Source organism: Phascolarctos cinereus, unplaced genomic scaffold (genome assembly GCF_003287225.1).
Source record: "Phascolarctos cinereus isolate Bilbo 61053 unplaced genomic scaffold, phaCin_HiC Scaffold_4;HRSCAF=312, whole genome shotgun sequence".
NCBI lineage: Eukaryota > Metazoa > Chordata > Mammalia > Diprotodontia > Phascolarctidae > Phascolarctos > Phascolarctos cinereus.
In genome coordinates this window covers 616,853,559-616,874,268 of record NW_027555847.1, presented here as the reverse complement: position 1 = coordinate 616,874,268, position 20,710 = coordinate 616,853,559, and the positions used below count along the sequence as shown (strand labels likewise).

Below are 20,710 nucleotides of genomic sequence, written 5' to 3'. Positions count from 1 at the left end.
AGCATTATTTTCTGAGAGGTGATTTTAACAAAAAGCCCAGCTAAGTCACTGTAAGATACACATAGAGAGACAAAATGCATTTAATTAGAAGAGTGAAAGTTCTGCAGTTGACCTTAATGGGATTAAAATATAACCCCAAATGACTAAGATCTGAGGGAGGGAAGGGGAAAAAAAGTATTATTCCTCTGGAATATTAGTTTGCCCCCTGAAACACAATGAAATATGTGCTGGAGGAGACTCCCTGTATTTTTAGGGCAAGCCATGAATCTCTTTCTTTAGTAATTTACTGGGACAGAAGATGCTAACATGAGCATAGCAGTTAAAAGATCTTTTACTATATGCAGAGCCTTGTTTCCCTGTTCTCTAGCGTGGCCTCACTTTTTTTCTGGCCAACGTTGTTGCATATTTGAAAAGCTAATACATTTTGTTCCTTTCTTTACTCTGTCTCAGTTTGCCAAAATTGCTTAGAATGGCAATCTATTTTTGGTGGATGAGGTTTCAAGGAGAGGTCTGGCAGATACATACATACATACATACATACATACATACATACATACATACATACATGTATACGCACACACATATACATATACATAAACATACACATACATATATACATATACATACACATATATGTATGTATATATACACATATACATATACATATATGTATGTATATATACACATATACACACACTTTGGGAAGCAAGCCTCTACTTTTTTCTTTCTTTTCCCAGTTTAATTTCTAGTCTTGAGTCTGAATATTCTAGTTTTCAGGTTTGGATATATAGCAGCTATGTAACCTGACACAAGAAGGATATGTTATAGTGTAGGACCACTGGTCCTGGGGTCAAGAGGCTTGAGGTCAAAATCCATCCTCAGACACAGTGATATACTCACCTTCTTCTCTGCACTGGTAACTAAAAGAAATAATTAAGCAAAACCAATAGACCTAGCAGCTGTGCCTGTCAGTGTGTACAACATTCTATGCCCTTAGACCCCTGTCTTTCTACTAAGGGAAGAAAACAATATTTCATCGTGTGCTTTTGCAGGAACAATTTGGTCATTGTGTTATGAAATGCTGGTTGTTTTCCCTATCTCAAGTTTATCCCCACTCCATTCTATCCTCCACTGAGTTGCCAAAGTGACTTTTCTAAAGCTCAGGTTTGATGACCGTGTCATCCCCCTACTCAGTTGTTCCCTCTGTAGAATGAAATTTGAAATGCTCTGATTTGGTCCCTTTTTGCCTTTCCAGTCGCCTTGTATTTTCCTTCCCTCTATGTATTCTCTGGTCCAGTGATAGTGGCTTTCTTTCACCTCCTCACATGACACCCCATCTCTATCAACTGTGCATTTTTACTGGCTAGCCCTCATGCCTGGAATGGCTCCCTTCTTGTCTTCATGTCCTGGCTTCCATCAAATCTCAGCTGCAGTCCTACCTTCTGTAAGAAACTTTTTGAGATATCTCCCCCCAACCCAGTGCTCTTGTATATATGGAGTTGTGTGTGTATTGTCTCTCCCATTAGAATGTGAACTCCTTGACAGCAGGGACTGTGTTTTTGCCTTTCATGGTATCCACAGTGCTTACGTAGTACTTGGTACGTGATAAGCATTTAAATACTTGATGACTACTTGTCTCCATTTTCTTCACTATTGTTATAATAGAGCTAATGTTTATGACTTGTAGGAATAGTGAGTAGTAATCTTTCTCTTCAGTATTCAGATTGTAGGGTAGAGCCAGGATATAGTGTTTTTTAATCTTGGACAAGGTGGGAAAATTTTACCTTATATGTGTCCAAGGATTTGAACTTTCATTCTGCCACAAAACACATGCCTATATGCTATGAAAGACAGAAATTTTGTTGATAAAAATACAGTCAGTCCTCAGCAATTAACTTTGCCGACTTCAAGCATTTGTGTGATTTTTATTAGTAACCTCATTTTTATTTTTGCATTAGCAACTGAGCATATTCCCGGCTATGCACAGTAGAGAACAAAATTAGAGGCATGAAGCGTGGAAGTTTGTGGAGCAGCTGATATCCTACTAGATGCCTTACTCATCTTATTCATCCTACTGTTAAAGAACCCTCCCCTTCACTCCTGTTGCATATTTTCAGTTTTTGCCTTTAAAACTCAAGTTTTGTGTTGTGATCATGTCCCCAAAGCATAGTGCAAGTCCTTTGGGCTCTAAGCCCAAGTTTGCAAAGTCAATGATGTAGCTTAGTAAGAAAATAAAGATATTAGATAAACTTTATGCCAGAATGTCTGCAACTGCTGGTGGCTATGAGTTTGGTGTTAACAAATCAACCATTTGTTATATCTGCAAAAAGGAGGAAAGTATGACACTGTAGATTTCATGGGTTATGAAAATGAGTATTTTCTGAAATAATTTTTTTTACTGAGACGTTATCATAAAAAGTTACAAAATTCTAGGGAAATACTAATGAGGAAAATGTTTCACATGTTACCAATTTTATTTTGTTTATTACATTTTGTGGGTTATTTCATGGTTACTGTGTTAGGAAAAGTGCACGTTATCAGAATTAATGTTTGTTATAAAAATTGTATGCAGAAAAGTATATTTTCCATGATCTCTAGCAAGAGAGTTCAGTTTTTGGTGGCTGCAGGAACCTAACTTCTTATTTCCCATCAGTTCAGTGTATCAGTATTCATGTTTTTGACTTTAATACCATTTTCTAGGAACATTACATTCACAAAAGTTGAGAAATGATTTTATAAATATTTGTTGATCCCTTCTGTGAGTACTGTGCCTGAGAGGCAGCTGCCTAATGTATCTACCTGTTAGTCTCAGCTCTGGTTTTGGGCTCAGCTCTACTTTATAATAAGAACTGATTATATTTAGAATCAGGATTTTATTCAGTCAATCAGTAAACATTTATTAAGTGCCAACTGGGTCAGGCACTGTGCTAAAGAGCTCAGAATACAAAAAGAGGCAAAAGAAAGTCCCTGTTTTTAAGGATTACATAATCTAATAGAAGAGACGACAGACAAATATATGCAAACAAGCTACATACAGGAAAAATAGTAAGTAATCAATAGAAGGAAGGCACTAGAATTAAGAGGGATTAGGAAAGGCTTCCTATGGGAAGGTGTGATTTTAGTTGGAAATTAAAGGAAGCCAGAGTTTAGAGAACCTCAAATGCCATGTAATCAACTTCCCTCATTTTACAGATGAAAATTTAGTCCCAGGGATGCTATCATTTGCCCAAGGTCGCACAGGTATATATCAGAGACCAGGTATGAACCCAAGTATTTTAACTTAAGTTCCAGTTCTCTTTTTTTATCCCATCCTAAATCTTATGTTGACATAATCTCTTAAAGGATAGGGCAGCTGCAGCAAAGCTATGTCTCTTGATCACCTAAAGGAAAGGGGGAAGGTATGATGCAGGCAGGAATAAAATGCCTGGGAAACCCATTGCTCAGCCTCTTTTTGAATCATCTCAAGAAACAAAATAAGTACAGTGCTTCTGGCTAGTCTGTTTTAGTTAATAACTCTTGAGTACAGTCAGGCTGCACTCTCTAGGTGATAAAATTCTAACCTGTTTTTTTCTTCCTTATAAAGATATTAAAATTGAACCCAGCATCAGCCCAAGAAGTTCACCTCTGCTTGGGAATAGCCTGTACTTCCACTGAAAATCTGAACTCATCTGATCCTGATGGGGCCTAATTACTATTAATTTTGTTTTGTTTTATTTTAGAAAATAAAAAAGCATGCTAACTAGAAATCATAGTGAGAATCATTGAAGAAGAACCTTGCTTTTTAAAATATTGATATCTTTTATTTTTTGAATCACCAGAATTTCTCTTAGGATCCCTTTTCTCCTTCCTCACAGAAAGCCATCCTAACAAAAAATTTAAAAAAAGGAAAAAAGAGAAAAAAGTTCTGGAAAACAAAGCAACTAATCAAAAAAGTCTGAAAATATGTGCAATATTCTATACACATGGACCTACCACCTTTTCAATGGAGATGGATGGCAGTATCTTCTCATATCTCTTTTTGGAGCCATGCTAGGGACGAGTAGATGGCCCAGTGGATAGTGTGCTAGACCTGGATCTAAGTTAAAATCCAGTCTCAAGTATTTACTAGCTGTGTGATCCTAGGCAAGTCACTTAACCTCTGTTTGCCTCATCTGTAAAATGGGGATATACTAGCATCCACCTTCCAGGTTTATTGTGAAAATCAAATAAAATTATAATTGTAAAGTGTTTGCCACAGTGTCTGACACGTAGTAACTGCCATATAAATGTTAGTTATTAATATTATCTATTATTTTGCTTGTTCTGTGTAATTTTACAACATTTGGTCTTGATTGTTTTGTGTTTTTTTGTTGTTGTTGTTGTTAGTGTTGTTGTTCTTAAGCCAGCAACATACATCTTTTGGAGAACCTGGTACCCAGACCTTGTTTGCTAAAGAAGATTGTCTTTTTAAAAAAATCTTTTTTTAATTTGCATGCATATGTGTAAAAAAGTATGTTTGTATATATGTGTGTATGTGTAAATACACATACATATACATATGTATGCATATACATATACACATATGTGTGTATCTATATCTACATTGATATCAGTATCTATGTATGTACATATCTATATATAAAATGTGTTGTGCAAATCTTTTTACATAGTGAGACACCAGGAACATATCTCTTTCAAATGGCATTTCAAGAAATGCTAAAAGGAGCACATTGATGCTGGGAATTTTCCCTGTTTAATTTTTAAAATAGCAATATCTGTGAGATTCATTCAGTCTTAACTCCTTCATTTCAAAGAACTCAAAATTAGGGGCATTAAAATTTAATTAAACATGAAAGCCTCAGCATTTCAGGTAAATGCCACAGGGAGTGACTGAGTTAGAAATGCCTGCTCAAGCAGGAAGAAGCCCAGAAATCTAAAAGGGGGCCTGGGTGCATGGGAATAGCCCTTGGGCTGCTCGGTCCATTACATTGAATAAGTAACTCTCCTCAATATAAGAAAGGACAATGAATAAAAACCACACAGGTTATCATTTATAGGACAAGCCCAGAGTTGAAGGTCACTGTTATCAAAGAGGTCACTTAAAAATTGCCTGACTTGTAAATGTTAGGAATATCAAGTTGTTGGGGTGTGTGTGTGTGTGTGTGTGTGTGTGTGTGTGTGTGTGTGTTGAGGAGCCTGAATTTGCGTTACTTCCTAATCTAATGGGGAGTGCTTTAGGGGGAAAAAAGGAGGTAATTGTAGGAGGAAGTGCTAATCTGTAGAAATGGAGGATTAAAATATATCTGTGTGAAGAATAAGACTATGTGTGCAGAAAATCAAAAACCTTTTTTTCTTGTGTTTGTACATATTTTACGTTTTGAGCACAAGATATTTACACCCAGAGAAAATCTCCCATCTGATTTATAAGCAGATTTTCCAGGTATGGAAGGGATGGTTGCTAGCCAGCTGTATTTTTCTATACTTCTTAAAAGTGGATGGAAACCCATACTGATGTGGTAGTTTTAAAAAATACATATTAACTGTTTCCTTACGCCTTTTTGGTAGGTGCCCCTAAGGAGAGGGAGGTAAAGTTTGGTTTTAAGGCTAGTTTGCCCTTTGGCAAATAAGGGGGTACCCAGTTCTTTCCATCACCTTTTCTGACAGTGGTAAGACACTTTCTTCCCTTCCTCCCCTCTCCATACCAGAAATCTGGGAGAAATTGGAGAAATTCCTCCAGTATGGCAGGAAGTATGACATGACAAAGTCAAATCTTTAGGGGGCTGGAATTCTTTATAATCTTCTCTACTCTCCTCCACTCTCCCCACTCTATGTCCTCTCCTTTTTAGCCTTCTGGTGTCCATATAGATCCATAACTTATAAATGTACAGAACGACAGTATTTTCATTTATCTTAACAATGAAAACGTTTATCATATGCCTACGATACTCAAGGAGACTAGAGAAAGAAAAAGCTGGAATGAACCTTCCCTTAATATATTAGTAGAGGCAGTTAGGTGGCCCAGTGGATAGAGTGCTGGGCCTGGAGTCAAGAAAACTCATCTTTCTGAGTTCACATCTGGCCTGAGATACTTTTATTAGCTGTGTGATCCTGGGCAAATCACTTAACCCTGTTTGCCTCATTTTCCTTATCTGTAAAATGAGTTGAAAGTGGCAAATCACTCCAGTATCTCTGCCAAGAAATCCCCAAAAGGGGTCATGAAGAATCAGACATCACTGAAAAATGACTGAACAGCAGCAAAAAGATGAATGGAAGGAATGCCAAAGAAGAAAGGCTGTTGGCTGATAGTGGCAAACTAACCTTCTGAAAGTGGGATTGAGGAGAATAATGGTGATGATGATTTTGATGTTGATACCAATAATAATAATAATAATATAATAATAATATTTACTGTGTGCCAGGCATTACAATATTATCTCATTTGATCCTTACAATGCCCATAGGTGCTATTATTATCCCCATTTTGTAGATGAAGAAACAGAAAAATAGAGGTTAAGTGATTTGTTCAGAGTAACACAACTAGTGAGTATCTCAGACTAGATTTGAACTCAAATCTTCATGACCCTTGACCCAGTGCTCTATCCACTGTGTCACCTAGCTTCCATGTAAAGTTCATGTCTATATCTCCTAACTCAGAACTTGGGGGTAAGGGGTGCAATGAGGAGGGTAAGCATGAAAGAAGGAACACCTACTGCAGGAGAGACTGATTAAGGATGCAGTGTCTTCTGGGGAGAGCTAGTTTTTCGTTAGTATGAGATGGAAAGAGAATAAAGTAAAGAGATCTAGGATAAAGGGGCATTTCACAATTCAGCAGAGGTTTTGCAAAGCATAATGGAATGTGTGGTGGTGGTGGTGGTGGTGGATATGAACAGATGATTAGGATGCTATATAAGGAGTGAAGAGAATTTTTGCACCAGTAGATGTAGACTCTTGGTCACTGAATAAGGAGAGAACAGAAGCAAGGAATTTGCCCACTACAGCATAAGGAATGGCCAACTGATGGAGGCCCCAATGCTATAAACAGGTGTTTCTAAACCTTTTTTGTATCATAGACTCCTTTGACACTCTGATGAAGCCTACAAGCCCATTCTCAGAATAATATTTTAAAATGAATAAAACAAAACACATAGGATTACAAAGGAAATCAAAGCTTAGTGAAAATATAGAGATGGAGAAGAGGTTTTGAATGAAGGAATGTTTGTTAATTTTTGAAATAAGATTTCCACAGTTGGAGTAGTACATGGGTAAGGTTGGGTTTAAGGAGAATTGGGATGAGAAAACAGGAGGTTGAGGTTGGAGGTAATTAACTTCTTGTAGTCTAGTGATTAAGTAATGTAGGAATAGGGAAGAATAGATGGCAGGAGTGTGCTAACCACAGAAGGAATGATGGTTACAGTTTATTCAGGGTTTTGTTGTGGAACAGAGGTCAGTGGCACCCTTGGCTTGGCGGGGACTGGGAATATTGTTTCATAAGTGGGCAAAGGGTCTTGTGGAAGGGTGCCCTGAGGCCTTGGTCAATTCTGTGGATTTGATGCAATTAGCTCAACATCACCTGAAAACAGGTGTACCCTAGCACCTCACCATCTGTACAACAGTTTTGTGTTATGTATACCTTTGGCAGTCTGGGGAAGCCTGTAACTCCCTTCTCAAAATAATGTTTGTTCCTATAATCATAATTGAACCATTGCCTACATTCATAAAATTTAGTTAGATGTTAGTTAAGATAAAGATATAACTTTTTTTCCATTCAAATTTTTCTGCTGACCCTTTGGGTATCTGTGGCCCTTGGGTTAAGAATCCCTGATTTGTAGTCCAACTTCATTTTAAAGGTAAATAGACTGAGGCCCAGAAAGGTTAAGTGAGTACCTACTAGGTAGCAAAGCTGGGATTTGAACCCTGAGACATCTGCTCTATGTGATGAAGAGAAAATTTCTAACAAACCTGACAAGATCCTTCAAACCAAATTGCTCTATACTTTGATATTCCCAAATCAGAGGAAGAGCATGGAAGAAAATATAGTAGGGGTATTAATGTTAGGATTATTAATAAGAAATAAGAGATGGGGGCAGCTAGGTGGTTCGGTGAATAGAGCACCGGCCCTGGATTCAGGAGACCTGGGTTCAAATTCGGCCTCAGATACATAACACTAAATAGCTGTGTGACCGTAGGCAAGTCCTAACCCCATTGCCTAGGCCACCCCCCCCCCCTGAAAAAAGTAAGAGATGCTAAAGGCTTGTACTCATTGGCTTCATGTCTTCATATTGTGAATATTTTCTTTCTTGAACTAAACTGGACTATTTCAGAAAATGAAATTGATTATACCTACAGACAGGAAAGACCGGTTTCTGACAGAGAGGTAATTTCAGAATCAGCCGTTTGTGCACAGTCAGCCCACTGGCTGGTGAGAAGCAAAGGTCAGAAACCGAATCATCTTATCAAGTTGAGATACATGGCAGCCAGGGGTCAAAGCAGGATTTCAAGTAAGGAAGTCCTGGGTTCTGTCCTAGCCTCTGAATTTTACTGGGTGTGATTAATAAATCACTGAATTTCTCTGAGTCTTGGATTCCTCAGAGAAGTTGGACCCAGTGACCTCTGTGTTTCCATCTCAGTCCAAATAGAAGATCCTACAATCCTGTGAATCCTGATTTAGAGTACAGATGCTTTGTTGAAACCAGTTGAGCCAAGCGAGAGTACTCTAAATATTCTAGGTGTTCAGAGCAGGGAAAGATAGATATTGGTTAGATTAGTTGGGAAAGATATTGTAGTAGAAAAAGGATCTTGAATGAATGACTTCAGTGAGTAGATTGTCAGAGTTTGGGGTGGGGAGAAGAAAGATTCCATGAGGCTACATCGGAACAATCATTGTGTCTTTGAGTGATTGTGAGGAGGCTACCTGACTTGAAGGTTCATGTTAAGGAATGGTGAAAGGTAAATTTGTCTAGGTGGAGAAGTAGGGCAATTGATGGAACACTTGAATGTCAGCTTGAGAAGATTAGACAGGCAATAATAGGGAGCTAGTCTGAGTTTTAAAAGGATATGATGAAAAGCATTAATCTTTCTAAAGTAAACATAGGTAAATCTTTATCATATTCTTATAAGCCTTGTTAGCATTATTCAGTGAAGTTGAGGAACAGGTATGATAATTTTCTATAACAGAGATTAATAATCATTCTCTGCTGTGTCAAGCTATAGCATATTGGTGCCTGACCCCTTGGTGCCTATAACATCAGTCTAACAAAAATCCTAGTCCCTTGCATTCACACCTTCTAGCTAGAGGTCGTAGACTCTTTTCTCTCTTAGAAGCACTTTTTTTTTCCTTCTTGGGCAGCAGCAGAAGCCTTGTGGAGGGTATTTGAATATTCAGATGCTATGGGTCTTATGGGCGTGGTCTAGCAATGGAAAAAAACATTGGTACTATCCGTTCTAGACCACTTTGATCCCCTCTAAAAGGTCTCTTGTGTGTTCTGGCAAATGACATAGGCAAACTGGTGGGATCCGGGGGCTTGGCCTGTGGGTTTGTCTAATGATTTTGACTACTGTTCCTGGAAATATGCAGGAACGTTTATAAACAAGGTAGTTTGTAAGCATTTAGAAAAGGAATTGGTGCTTTCTGAAAGATAGGATGGTTCTATATGGTACGATTGTGACAGGGGAAACCAGGCTTCCTCCCTTTCTCCTTCTCTCCCTCTATCCCTTTTTGTATTCTCAATGGCTTCTCATAGGCCCAATCTTACAACTGATTGGCATGGGAATTTCAGCCTGCCCTATTTCCAACCTGGGCTTTTGGGCTCCTCTCTAGTAGAGTTTAGTATTGTCCCCTCCCCCAATCCCTGACTCCCCGCTCTTCCTACTAGCAGTTGGTACTATATTGGTACTTGATTTAGTATGGATACTTGGTTGGCTTCGCCCACTGTAGTTCAGGGCTCCCCTGCTCAAGAGATGAGCCTTAGCCTCCCTGTTAGTAGAGATTATGGGCACACGACATCACACCTAGTTCATTTCTTTCTTTCATTTTTTTTTTTGTTCTTGACAAAGTAACTAGGTTGGGTAATGTCAGCCTAAGTTATGGAGATCTCAGCAAATACTTTGGTATTCTGAAATAATTTGGCAGAAAGATTGATGCAGTGGAAAATGCGTAATTTGGAGTCAGAAAAATCTCAGCACTGTCACTTGTAGATCATTTAACTTTAATCTCTAAATACCTAGAAAATGTAAGATGAGAGAGAGGGAGGAGATGAACTTCTAAGATCTTTTCCAGTTCTCAGTCTGATCCTGTGGGCCTGCCATCCTTAGGGAAAAGATGAAGACATATGAACTCTGTACCATATTTGGAGTTAGATGAATGGCTGGACACAAAAACATGTCCATTTTTCCTTCTACCTTTCTTATATGATTTTTAAGCTCTTTTATGAGTTCTTTCTGGGCTTGGAACAACCTCTTGTTTTTCATTGGGGTTTTGTCCAGAGGTGTGTTGACATTGTTGTCCTTTTCTGAGTTTGTGTCTTGGTCTTCCCTGTCACCATAATAGCTTTCTATGCTTTGATTCTTTTTTTGTTGTTTTTTGCTTATCTTTTTTTTGGGGGGGGCTGGAGTGGTCTTTTTCCTTTCTTTTAAATTTGAGCTCCGGACCTAGGGTGGAAGTAGCACTATCTCAGGCTTCTTGTGCTAGTGGCTGCAGGCCCTGGCTCTTGTTGAACTGATGAGGCCCCTGGGGGGACCCTGGTGTCTGCTGCTACACTGAGTGGTTAGGGTGGAGGGTGGCTGGTGCTGTTGAAGGCTGTAACGCTCTGGCAGCTCATTTGTGCAGAGCTGGGGTCCTAGTGGTGGTGCCTGGGATGTGCTTAGGCCCAGTAGTGTGCTTCTGTGTTTCCCTGGGGCTACACTGAAGCACATGGAGGTCTGGCCAGTGGAGGATGCCTGTTTCCCCAGGGCTGCAATGAAAAACATGGAAATGTGGCCTACTTTCTTGTCATGCCAGAGGATGCTTATTTGCCCAGGCTATACCAATGCACGTGGTGGTTCTTGGAGCTGGAGCCTGCTGGTTCCCCTGGCAGTGCTAAGGCATGAGGGGATCCTAGTGTTGGTGTTTGCCTGCTCCACCACACTGGGGCTTGGGATCTCCTGCTGGTTTGCTGAGATGCTTCATGTCCTAGAATGCACTCCCCTTTTACCTGAATGAAGATGGACTCTCTTGTTGATATTACAAATTCCTTGGGCTAAAAGATTGTTTCACCCTGGCTTTTTGCTAGTTCTGTTGTTCTAGGATTTGTTTTGGGGTGCTTTTTTATGGTTGTTTGGAGGAGGTGAATATGGGAGAGTTACAGTGATTTATTGCTTATAACGCCATCTTGGCTCTTGTAAGTACAGGAGAAAGTAATAATTCTGCAAACTCTTTTGTCGTCAGTGACATCTGTAGAGTGATTTTATTGTGCCACATTTGGGAAAAATGCTTATGATGGAGCATATCCAGAAGAAGACCACTAGGGTGGTAAGAGGAATGGAAGATTTGTTCTGCAAGGGGCAAAAGGGGTTATGTAGCTTAGAGAAGTCTTGAAAGGTACATAACAGCAAACAAGTGTTTGAAGGGTTGTTATATAAAAGACATGAAAATTGGATTTCTTTGGTGTTACCCCAGGGGTAGAATGGGGAGCAGAGATTTTAAGATGAGAAAAAGATTTCCTTAAATTTTTTTAAAATCATGACTAGAAAAGCATCAAGTATAAACTGTTCATGTACAAGGGTGGGTAGGAAAAGGGAATGGTAAATAAAGCGATACAATTGTTATAGGATCATTTAGAGCTAGAAGGGAGCTTAGAGGCTGTGTGTGACAAACAACTCCTTTATTTACAAATAAAGAAACTAAGCCTGAGAAAAGTTAAATGACTGTCCCAGGGACATAGACTTAATAAGTGTCTAGGGCAAGATTTGAACTCAAGTCTTCCTGACTGTTGAGACTGGCATATTATTAATAATGTTCTATTGAAAAACCTAACTAGCTCTATTATACATGTCATGTGTGTGTGTATACATATACATAAATACATATATAGATGCATGTATATGTCTGTGTCTGTGTTTATTTCAAAGTGGTGAATACCAACATTTCCCTGCTTCTCTATATCCTGAGAAGAAGATTTCTGTAAAAAAAAAAACCTTCCTTATAATAAGCATTATCCAAAAGTAGAATGACATGCCTCTGAGATTAGTGTATTCCCCTTCACTGGAGACTTTCAAGCAAAGATTAAATAACCATTTGTTAATGGGTACAGGTTGGACCAAATGGCTTTTAATGTCATTTCCAACTGTTAGACTGAGTGGTTATGTGCTGCATGCTACAGGATACTACTAGTGCTAAGCAATTCTATCTAATTTGGACTTTCCTTTCCATTTCAACCACCGAGCTAATAGGATGTCCTTTGAAGGGGCCATAGGCCAACTGGTTTTGGAAAAACTCAGGCTAGATAAGCACTCTTTGTATGGGTTTGAAGTCAAGAGCAATTTGCTTTTTCCCCCAACAGTTTTGTCTGGGTGAAAGTCTGTCAGTATCTTGAAGGCATAGAAGATTAAATGAATGTAAAATCATTTATTAAGCATTTACCATGTTCTAGGCACTGTGAAAAGTTCTGGGGATACAAATAGAGGAAAGCAAAATAGCCCTTGTTCTCATGGAGTTTACATTCTAATAAGGAAAGATAACATATGGTGGTATGTGGCCAGAGAACAGGTTTTTGGATAGTCTCGAAGTCTCAAAGAGAATGGTGATTAGAGTAATAGGACAATTGATTGGCATCTTTACAGGGAGTGGTAGTATTGATTTGATTATTATTGATCTGATATTATTTTTCAGAGCTAGGCTTGGAAAGTGTGTGTGTGTGTGTGTGTGTGTGAGAGAGAAGAGAGAGAGAGAGAGAGAGAGAGAAGAGAGAGAGAGAGAGAGAGACAGAGACAGAGAGACAGAGAGACAGAGAAACAGGGTAGGGTATACAGATCTTGGGAAGGGGAAAGATGGGCATGAGACCAGGTAAGAAAAGGTGAAATCCTCACTAATCAAAGCCCGTGGGTATAGGATTGGGACCTTGTGGAGATGGAAGCTGGACTGGAAGCCATGAACACAGCCAGGAACATGGTAAGTTTATGAAGTGTGCAGGTGATGCAAAGCTGGAGTGAATAGAGCAAATCAGAGCTGTAGAGCTCCTCATTAGATATGTTTCAGTCTTCTTTCACACCTACTATGTACCTACTCCTTTACTGTGGGTGAAGAACTTTAGTTCTTCAGAGGTAGCAGTTTTCCACATCTCATTGACATATGCCCTATAGCAGCACTGATAAAATGTTAGTGTTGAAAATACAGGCCTTTGATTTCATGGGAAGTTTAGGGTCATAAAAGAGTTTTGCAATTTCCTGAGAGCAACCCAGGACATTTTCTCCCTCCTTTACTACTCTGGGTCTGTTTCATTGTCTCTTTGTACTCTTTGTCTCATGTGTGTACACACACACACACACACACACACACACACACACACACACACACACACACACACACACTCTAGCGCGCGTGTACCTGTTAGACAAGCTCTGAAGTTGATCAATCTGAATGCAAGTATGGATGTTAAAACCAGTGCAACAAATACTCTCTTTTTGCACTTGGTCTTTGTTGTGTGAATGGGCAGGTCAGAGTCCTTTGAGTGATTACACAGCTCTTCCTGTAGTCTCTGAAAAGTCTTGAGGCTTGATGAAATCAGCACAATGCCATCTTCGAGCAGGAGCATCTGAGAGACCTCCCTATCTGTAAGGAGTTCCCCTTCAACCTGGAACTTTCCAGGTCACTTCTATTGTAGCAGTGAATACTTTTGATGGACACATTTCTCCATGTTTTATGTATCCTCTGATGTTTATTATCAAAACATTATCAAACAGGATTATTTCTATTTCTGTTGACATACCTTACAAAGAATCCTGAATGATTATGATATGTGGATGGGAGACATCTTACTCTAAAAGAGCCTGTAAGGCAACATTTTATTCTAGCATTTGTGTGTGTGTGTGTGTGTGTGTGTGTGTGTGTGTGTATGTTATTTGTGAAGGAGGGGAAGGGTACTGGAAATATTAGCCCTTGTAGAATGTCAAAGTAAACTAAAAATTATAAGAGGCTGAGTTGAAGAAGATTTTATTCCAGCCATGAGGAATAGTCTATATGGGCTTGAAGGTTGAAGATGGAATATTGCTTATGGGGAGCAGTAAGTTAGTTAGTATTGTGGGTGTTGAGCTTGTGTGAGAAATAATTATATAATGATTATTAATAATTAATGATTATAATAATCAAATAATGAGAAATAATCATAGAAAGACTGGAGCTTCAGGAATGGGCTTCAAATGCCAAATAAAGGAGTTTGTATTTAGAGGCAATAGGAAAATCGCTAAAGCTTCTTGAGTAAGGCAATGGCATGATCTTTGTATTCCCAGAAATTAGCATAGTGCCAGGCACATAAATGCTTAATAAATAATTGCTTGACTGAGCATCCATCAGAGTCAAGCCTTAGGAAATTTCCAAAGGCTGGGTTTAGGACATGGATGATAATACCACAAAGAAAACTAAGAAAGGGAGGTTGAGAGAATAGAGAGTAATTAACTATGTCAAAAGATATGGTGCATGGGGAGGGGATAGGAATCAATCAGCAAGTAAATATTAGGTGCCTACTGTATGTCAAGAATGAAAATTGAGAAAACATCAACAGATTTCACAATTAACAACTCATTGGCAGACTTAGAGAGGACAGTTTCAAATTATGAGATTGGAAGCCAAATTACAAGGATTTGAGGCAGAATTTCTCAAACTGTAGGATTTATCTCTTCCTCACCCTCCAGGATAAGGTAGAGTATCAAGACTCAAATTAATGGTAAAAACCATTTAATGTTTTCATGTATAACTCCTACATGAATATATCCACTCTGACAAAAAAAGAAACTGAATTTTTTTCAAACAAAGGTAAAAATGAATAAAGGCAAGAATAATGGGGAGAATTCATTCCAACTGACAGTGGCTGGGCAGCATTCATAGTGTTCAAAGGGGGTCAAATGCTACATGTAGAATTTTAGCATAGTCATGATCTGCCGGCTGACAAGATAGATGAAGTCTGTTGTTGCATTTGAAAATTAAGTCTGGAAATGAAGTTAAATAGTTTTTGCACAAAACTTAAAAAGGTCATAATATCTGTTATCATTTTTAGTAAATTTAGAATAAACTGGTTTCATAAAAACCTAACATTTAAAATATCTTTATAACTGATAACAATTTTAGATAACTTTGATATTTTCAACAATTAAATTTATATGTCTTAATTTTTATTGCCTGTTTTTTAAAGTGAAATAATGTCCATAGATAAATGTCTGACCTGTTTGAAGAGAAAATGTACTAGAGCAGCTAAAATTAGTATAAAAGCAATGCAGAATATGTAAATTATAGAACAACAGAAAATCAAAGTAAAATTCCCAAGTCCAGAAAATACAGTCTCATTTATTTGTTGATGGGATTCATAAGAACTGTTATTTATGGATAAGGAATATCATTATGTTTTCTTTGCATCAGTGCTTTAGGTACAGATAGTATGAAATCTAGTAAATTGAAAAGATGTCTTAAATGTGTACGTGTAGAATAGATTAACAAGATAAAATAATTTCCCAGAAAAATTAGATGCTTTCAGTAAGCAAAACAAATAAACAAAAAATCTTGTCTATGAAATTAAAAGAGTTGCAAGGTTGCTAACACAATTACTAAGTGCAGAAAGTCTCATCCAATAGGAAACTGTGAGTGCTACCTTCAGCTGTATGTTCAGAACAATGTTGGGTACATTACTTGCAGTACAGCCGTGAATGGTTTCATAAACAGGTAAAATGGTGAAAAGGAAAATCACCTATATGTCTGTCTAATGACCTTTGTAATCAAATAATTGAAAAAAAATCTTTCTATTTTTGCATTAAAAGTGGAGGTATCTAGGTTACACAATGGCCAGAGTGCTAGGCTCAGAGTGAAGAAGACTCATCTCCCTGAGTTCAAATCTGGCCTCAGACACTTACTAGCTGTATGACCCTGGGCAAGTCACTTAACCCTGTTTTCCTCAATTCTTCATCTTAAAATGAACTGGACAAGGAAATGGGAAACCACTCCAGTATCTTTGCTAAGAAGACTCCAAATGGGGTCATGAAGAGTTGAACATGACTGAATAACAACAACAAAAGTATGAAGGTAGTTAAAGATGATTGTTACTTATGCTATTGATACTGATTTTAGGAAATTTTTTAACTTTGCAAACCTATTGATAACAATGCCACAGTTTTTTTCATGAAAATGATATAATACAGAATTCTATTGGATTCTGCACTGAAGGAGGCCAGTTGATATCCAGGTGAAATGTCTATACATTCTAGTTAAAAATATGGCTTCTCATAATTTGAGCTTATATATCATATATACACACACACACACACACACACACACACACATATATATACATATATATGGATATGTATGTGTACATATATATGGATATATGTGTGCTTATATATGGATATATATGTGCATGTGTATAATCTCATGCTTCATAATTATTTGCATCAAGAAATACAAGGAGCAGAATGTATTTTTTCAAGTTACTATAAGAATAATAAAACTTTATTTAAAAACTTGTCCATAAAAGGAAGGCTCTTTGCAAAATTGTGTAATGATAGGAGGAAAGAACAGAGGTCATATATATACAATGACTTTCTTATGCCCAAGTATGTTGCACAATCAGTTAGTCAATAAATATTTATTAAGGATCTATTATATGCCAGGCATGTGCTAAGCTCTGGGCACATAAAAAGAGGCAAAGGACAGTCTACCCTCCAAGGACCTCACAACATAAAACAAGCAAACAAATATATGCATACAAGCCACAGATAAAATAAATAGGACATAGAGAGAGTTGACACATTCATGGAGTAGTTGAGAAAGACTTCTTGTGGAAGATGGGATTTTAGTTGGTATTTAAAGGAAGTCAGTGAAACTAGGAGTTTGAAATAAGAAGGTGCAGCATTCCAGGAATGAAGGACAGCCAGAGAATATGCTCAGAGTCAAGTGATTGAATTTCTTATTTGTGGAACGGCAAGGCGGCCAGTGTCACTAGATTGCATAGTTTCTTGTTGTTATTATTCAGTCATTTCAGTCATGTCTGACTCTTCGTGATGCCATTTGGGGTTTTCTTGGCAAAGATAGTGGAGCGGTTTGCCATTTTCTTCTCCAGCTTATTTTGCAGATGAGGAAACTGAAGCAAACAGGGTCAAGTGACTTTCCCATGGTCACAAAGCTAGTAAGTAACTGAGGCTGGATTTGAACTCAGGAAGAGTTTTCTTGACTTCCAGATGTGACACTCTATCCACTGCACCACCTGTCTGCCCTGCCTAGCATGGTACCTGGAATATAATAAATGATTGATTCCCAGAGTCTGGATTAATGGAGTCCTGGGATGCCTCCTAGCTCTTCTTATGTTGAATGAACTGACAGGCATGCCCTATAGCCTCAATAATCTTTCCAAAGCACCATTGGGATCATGTTCCTCAAATTACCCTTCATGGCTCCCCATTGCCTACCAAATGAAGTATAAACTCCACACCTTGGAATTTAAGGACCCCCATGACCCAGCCTAATCTTTACCACTCCTCTTCAATCAGTCAGTCAACAAACCTGGTATGTGTCAGGCATTGAGAATACAAAGACAAAAGTGAAAACGGTTCCTGCCCTCATGTTACTTAGAATCTAAACAGGGAGACAACCCACCCATATACAGGTAGATGCAGAATTATTCAAAATAGATACAAGGTGACTTGGAGGGGAAAGTATTAGCAGGAGGGGAGGGAGGAAATCATGAAAGGTCTCAAGTAGTGGTGACTCTTTTTTTCAATTACATATAAAGACAATTTTAACATTTTCTTTTTCAAAAATTTGAGTTCCAAATTTTCTCTCTTTACCCCATCTACTCCACCTCCCTAAAACAGTAAGCAGTTTGATTTAAGTTATGTATGTGCAGTCATGTAAAACATTTTCTTATTAGTTGTCTTGTGAGAGAAGAAACAGGCCAAAAGGAAAAAAAACATGGAAAAAAAGTGAAAATTGTATGTGTCAATCTGCATTCAGATACCGTAGTTCTTTTTCTGAATGTGGATACCATTTTCTATCATGAGTCCTTTTGAATTGTTTTAAATCATTGTATTGGTGAAAGGAGCTAAGTTATTCATAGTTGATCAGTACACAATGTTGCTGTTACTGTGTACAATGTTCTCTTGGTTCTGTTCACTTCACTTTGCATCAGTTCATCTAAGTCTTTCCAGGTTTTTCTGGAAATAATTTTCTGAAATAATTCTGCTTGTCATTTTTTATAGCATGGTAGTATTCCATTACATTCGTGTGTGTGTGTGTGTGTGTGTGTGTGTGTGTGTGTGTGTGTGTGTGTGTATACCACACCTTGTTCAGCCATTCCCCCAATTGATGGATTTCCTCAATTTCCAGTTCTTTGCCACTACAGGAAGAGCTGCTATAAATATTTTTGTCCATGTAGGTCCTTTTCCATTTTTTATGAACTCTTTGGGATACAGACCTAGTAGTGATATTGGTGGATCAAAGGATATGGACAGTTTGATTGCCCTTTGGGCATAGTTCCAAATTGCCCTCCAGAATGGTTGGATCAGTTCATGACTCCACAGAATGTAATTCTTGAAGTGAACACGGAAAGAAAGTAGGGATCCTAAGAGTGAGAAGAAAATGCATTCCAACATGGGGTATAGCCTGAGCAAATGCATAGTGATAAAGATTGAGTAACACATTTGAGGAATAATAAGGAGATCAGTTTAGCAGGACCAGCATGGATAACAGAGTAGTCATATTCAACAAACCTGGAAACAGGTTGGAATCAGGTTGCGAAGGTTTTTAAATCTTGAAGAGGGAGTTTTAATTTGATCTCGAAGGTGGTAGGGAGCCAATGAAGTTGATTGAGTAGGGGGAATGAGATCCTGGAGCATTCTCTCTGTTCTTGTGTTGACTTTGCTTTGGTCCCCAGCACATAAAATGGTCTTTCCACATCCCCAGTTTTATCCATTGATTTCTCTTTTAGAGTCTCAATATAGATGTTGACAACTCCAAGAAGTCTTTCCTGGCCCTCCCCTTCTGTCACCCCCATGTGTCCCTTCTCCATCTCATAGAATATTTGTCTTACGTGTCTTTTTTGCACTTATCTCTCTCTCCTTTCCATCATAGTTGTGGACTCCTAGTCCACTTTGCATTATATTGTAAATTTCTGGAGAATAGGATCTTCATATTGATACATGAAGCTTTAGAGCTGGAAAGGATCTCAGATGCCATCAAGCCCAACCTCTCCTCATTTTTATAGCTGAGGACACAGAGGCCCAAAGGCATTAAGTGACTTGCCCTTTGTCAAACAGCTAGGATTTGAGCCAAGGTCTTCTGACTCTAAAATCCATCATTCTTTATACTTTGCTACATATGGACACACTCATCATTTATCCAAGATCTTTGCATGCAATAGATAATTAATATGGAGCTGTATAATTGAATGGGTTACTCTGGAATGAAAAGCTGAATTTCCCCCCCCCCCCAGATTAGTAAAGAAGTGAACCAAATTCCATACTACCAGAATAAGGGGGTGTGTGTGGGTGTGGGGGAAATGCTCCAACAATTAGAACTGTCTCTAAGAATAATGGATTGCTTTGGAATGTGGCAGATTCCATCTCATTAGTTAGCAAGCAGAGTCTGAATGGCCACTCAGGTTGGCTGTAGAAAGTATTCCTCCTCAGCTAAAGATGGGACAGGTGGCCTCTAAAGTCCTCTGAAATGCCTCTGAACTTCTGTGGTTCTGTGAGATTATAATAAGTACAGTCACTGAGGTTCTCTCAGCTTCTCAGCTCCCAGCCTGGCATCTTCCTGCTGTTGCTTGATGAAATGTTCTTTGTCTCTGGAGACTCTCCTGATATGATTTGTTTACTGAGCTATATCTGTCATTTTTTTCTCTTAGCTATCCATTGCAGTCTGAATCCAAATGGTATTGATCACTCTGTCCATGCAGAAGGTATTAACCAGCAAATTGAAGCTGAAGGCATTGAATCTCAAGCCGTTAAGAACAAAGCTACCCAGAAATCGCCTGACCTGAAAGAAACACCCAAGCGACAACAGATTGAGGCAGAGGCATCTAAGGTGAGGAATAATCCAAATTATTGAGGTGATACATCAACTGCAATTTTCTAAAAAATGTATGTCAGCCCAGCAATAGGAAAGGACAATTGGAAAATTGACCAGATAGGATCCTGCTTGGGTTTTGGTATGAAGAACAGTTCTCTTTTTGGTTGGATTGTTAGTCTACTTTTTAAATATTTTTGTTCAAAAAACGTTTTGTTTGCATTATCTCATTTGATCCTTATAACAGATCCTGTGAGGTAGGTAAATGCTAATGTCCCATTTTAAGGATGAAGAAACTGAGAGGTTTAGTGATTCACTGAAGGCCATACTGTTTATAAATGGCAGAACTAGGACCACTGTTCATAAACAAATATTTTTATTGCAAGACAATAAAAAAACAAATAGTTTTATTGTTGCCTTTTATATATCATTACCATTTCCTGATATGCACACATACACAAATATAGATATATATGTATCTATATGTATACA

The 20,710-nt window shown here is 38.3% G+C and overlaps 1 protein-coding gene across 2 annotated transcripts in view; it reads left to right on the top strand.

The window, feature by feature from the left end:
- Positions 1-20,710, top strand: part of SAMD12 (sterile alpha motif domain containing 12) — a 514,242-nt gene that overhangs the window by 43,402 nt on the left and 450,130 nt on the right. For both annotated transcript variants that reach the window (XM_020975533.2, XM_020975534.2), the window contains exon 2: positions 20,058-20,236. In XM_020975533.2, the coding sequence (XP_020831192.1) occupies positions 20,058-20,236 (179 nt within the window). The remainder of the gene's footprint in view (positions 1-20,057; positions 20,237-20,710) is intronic.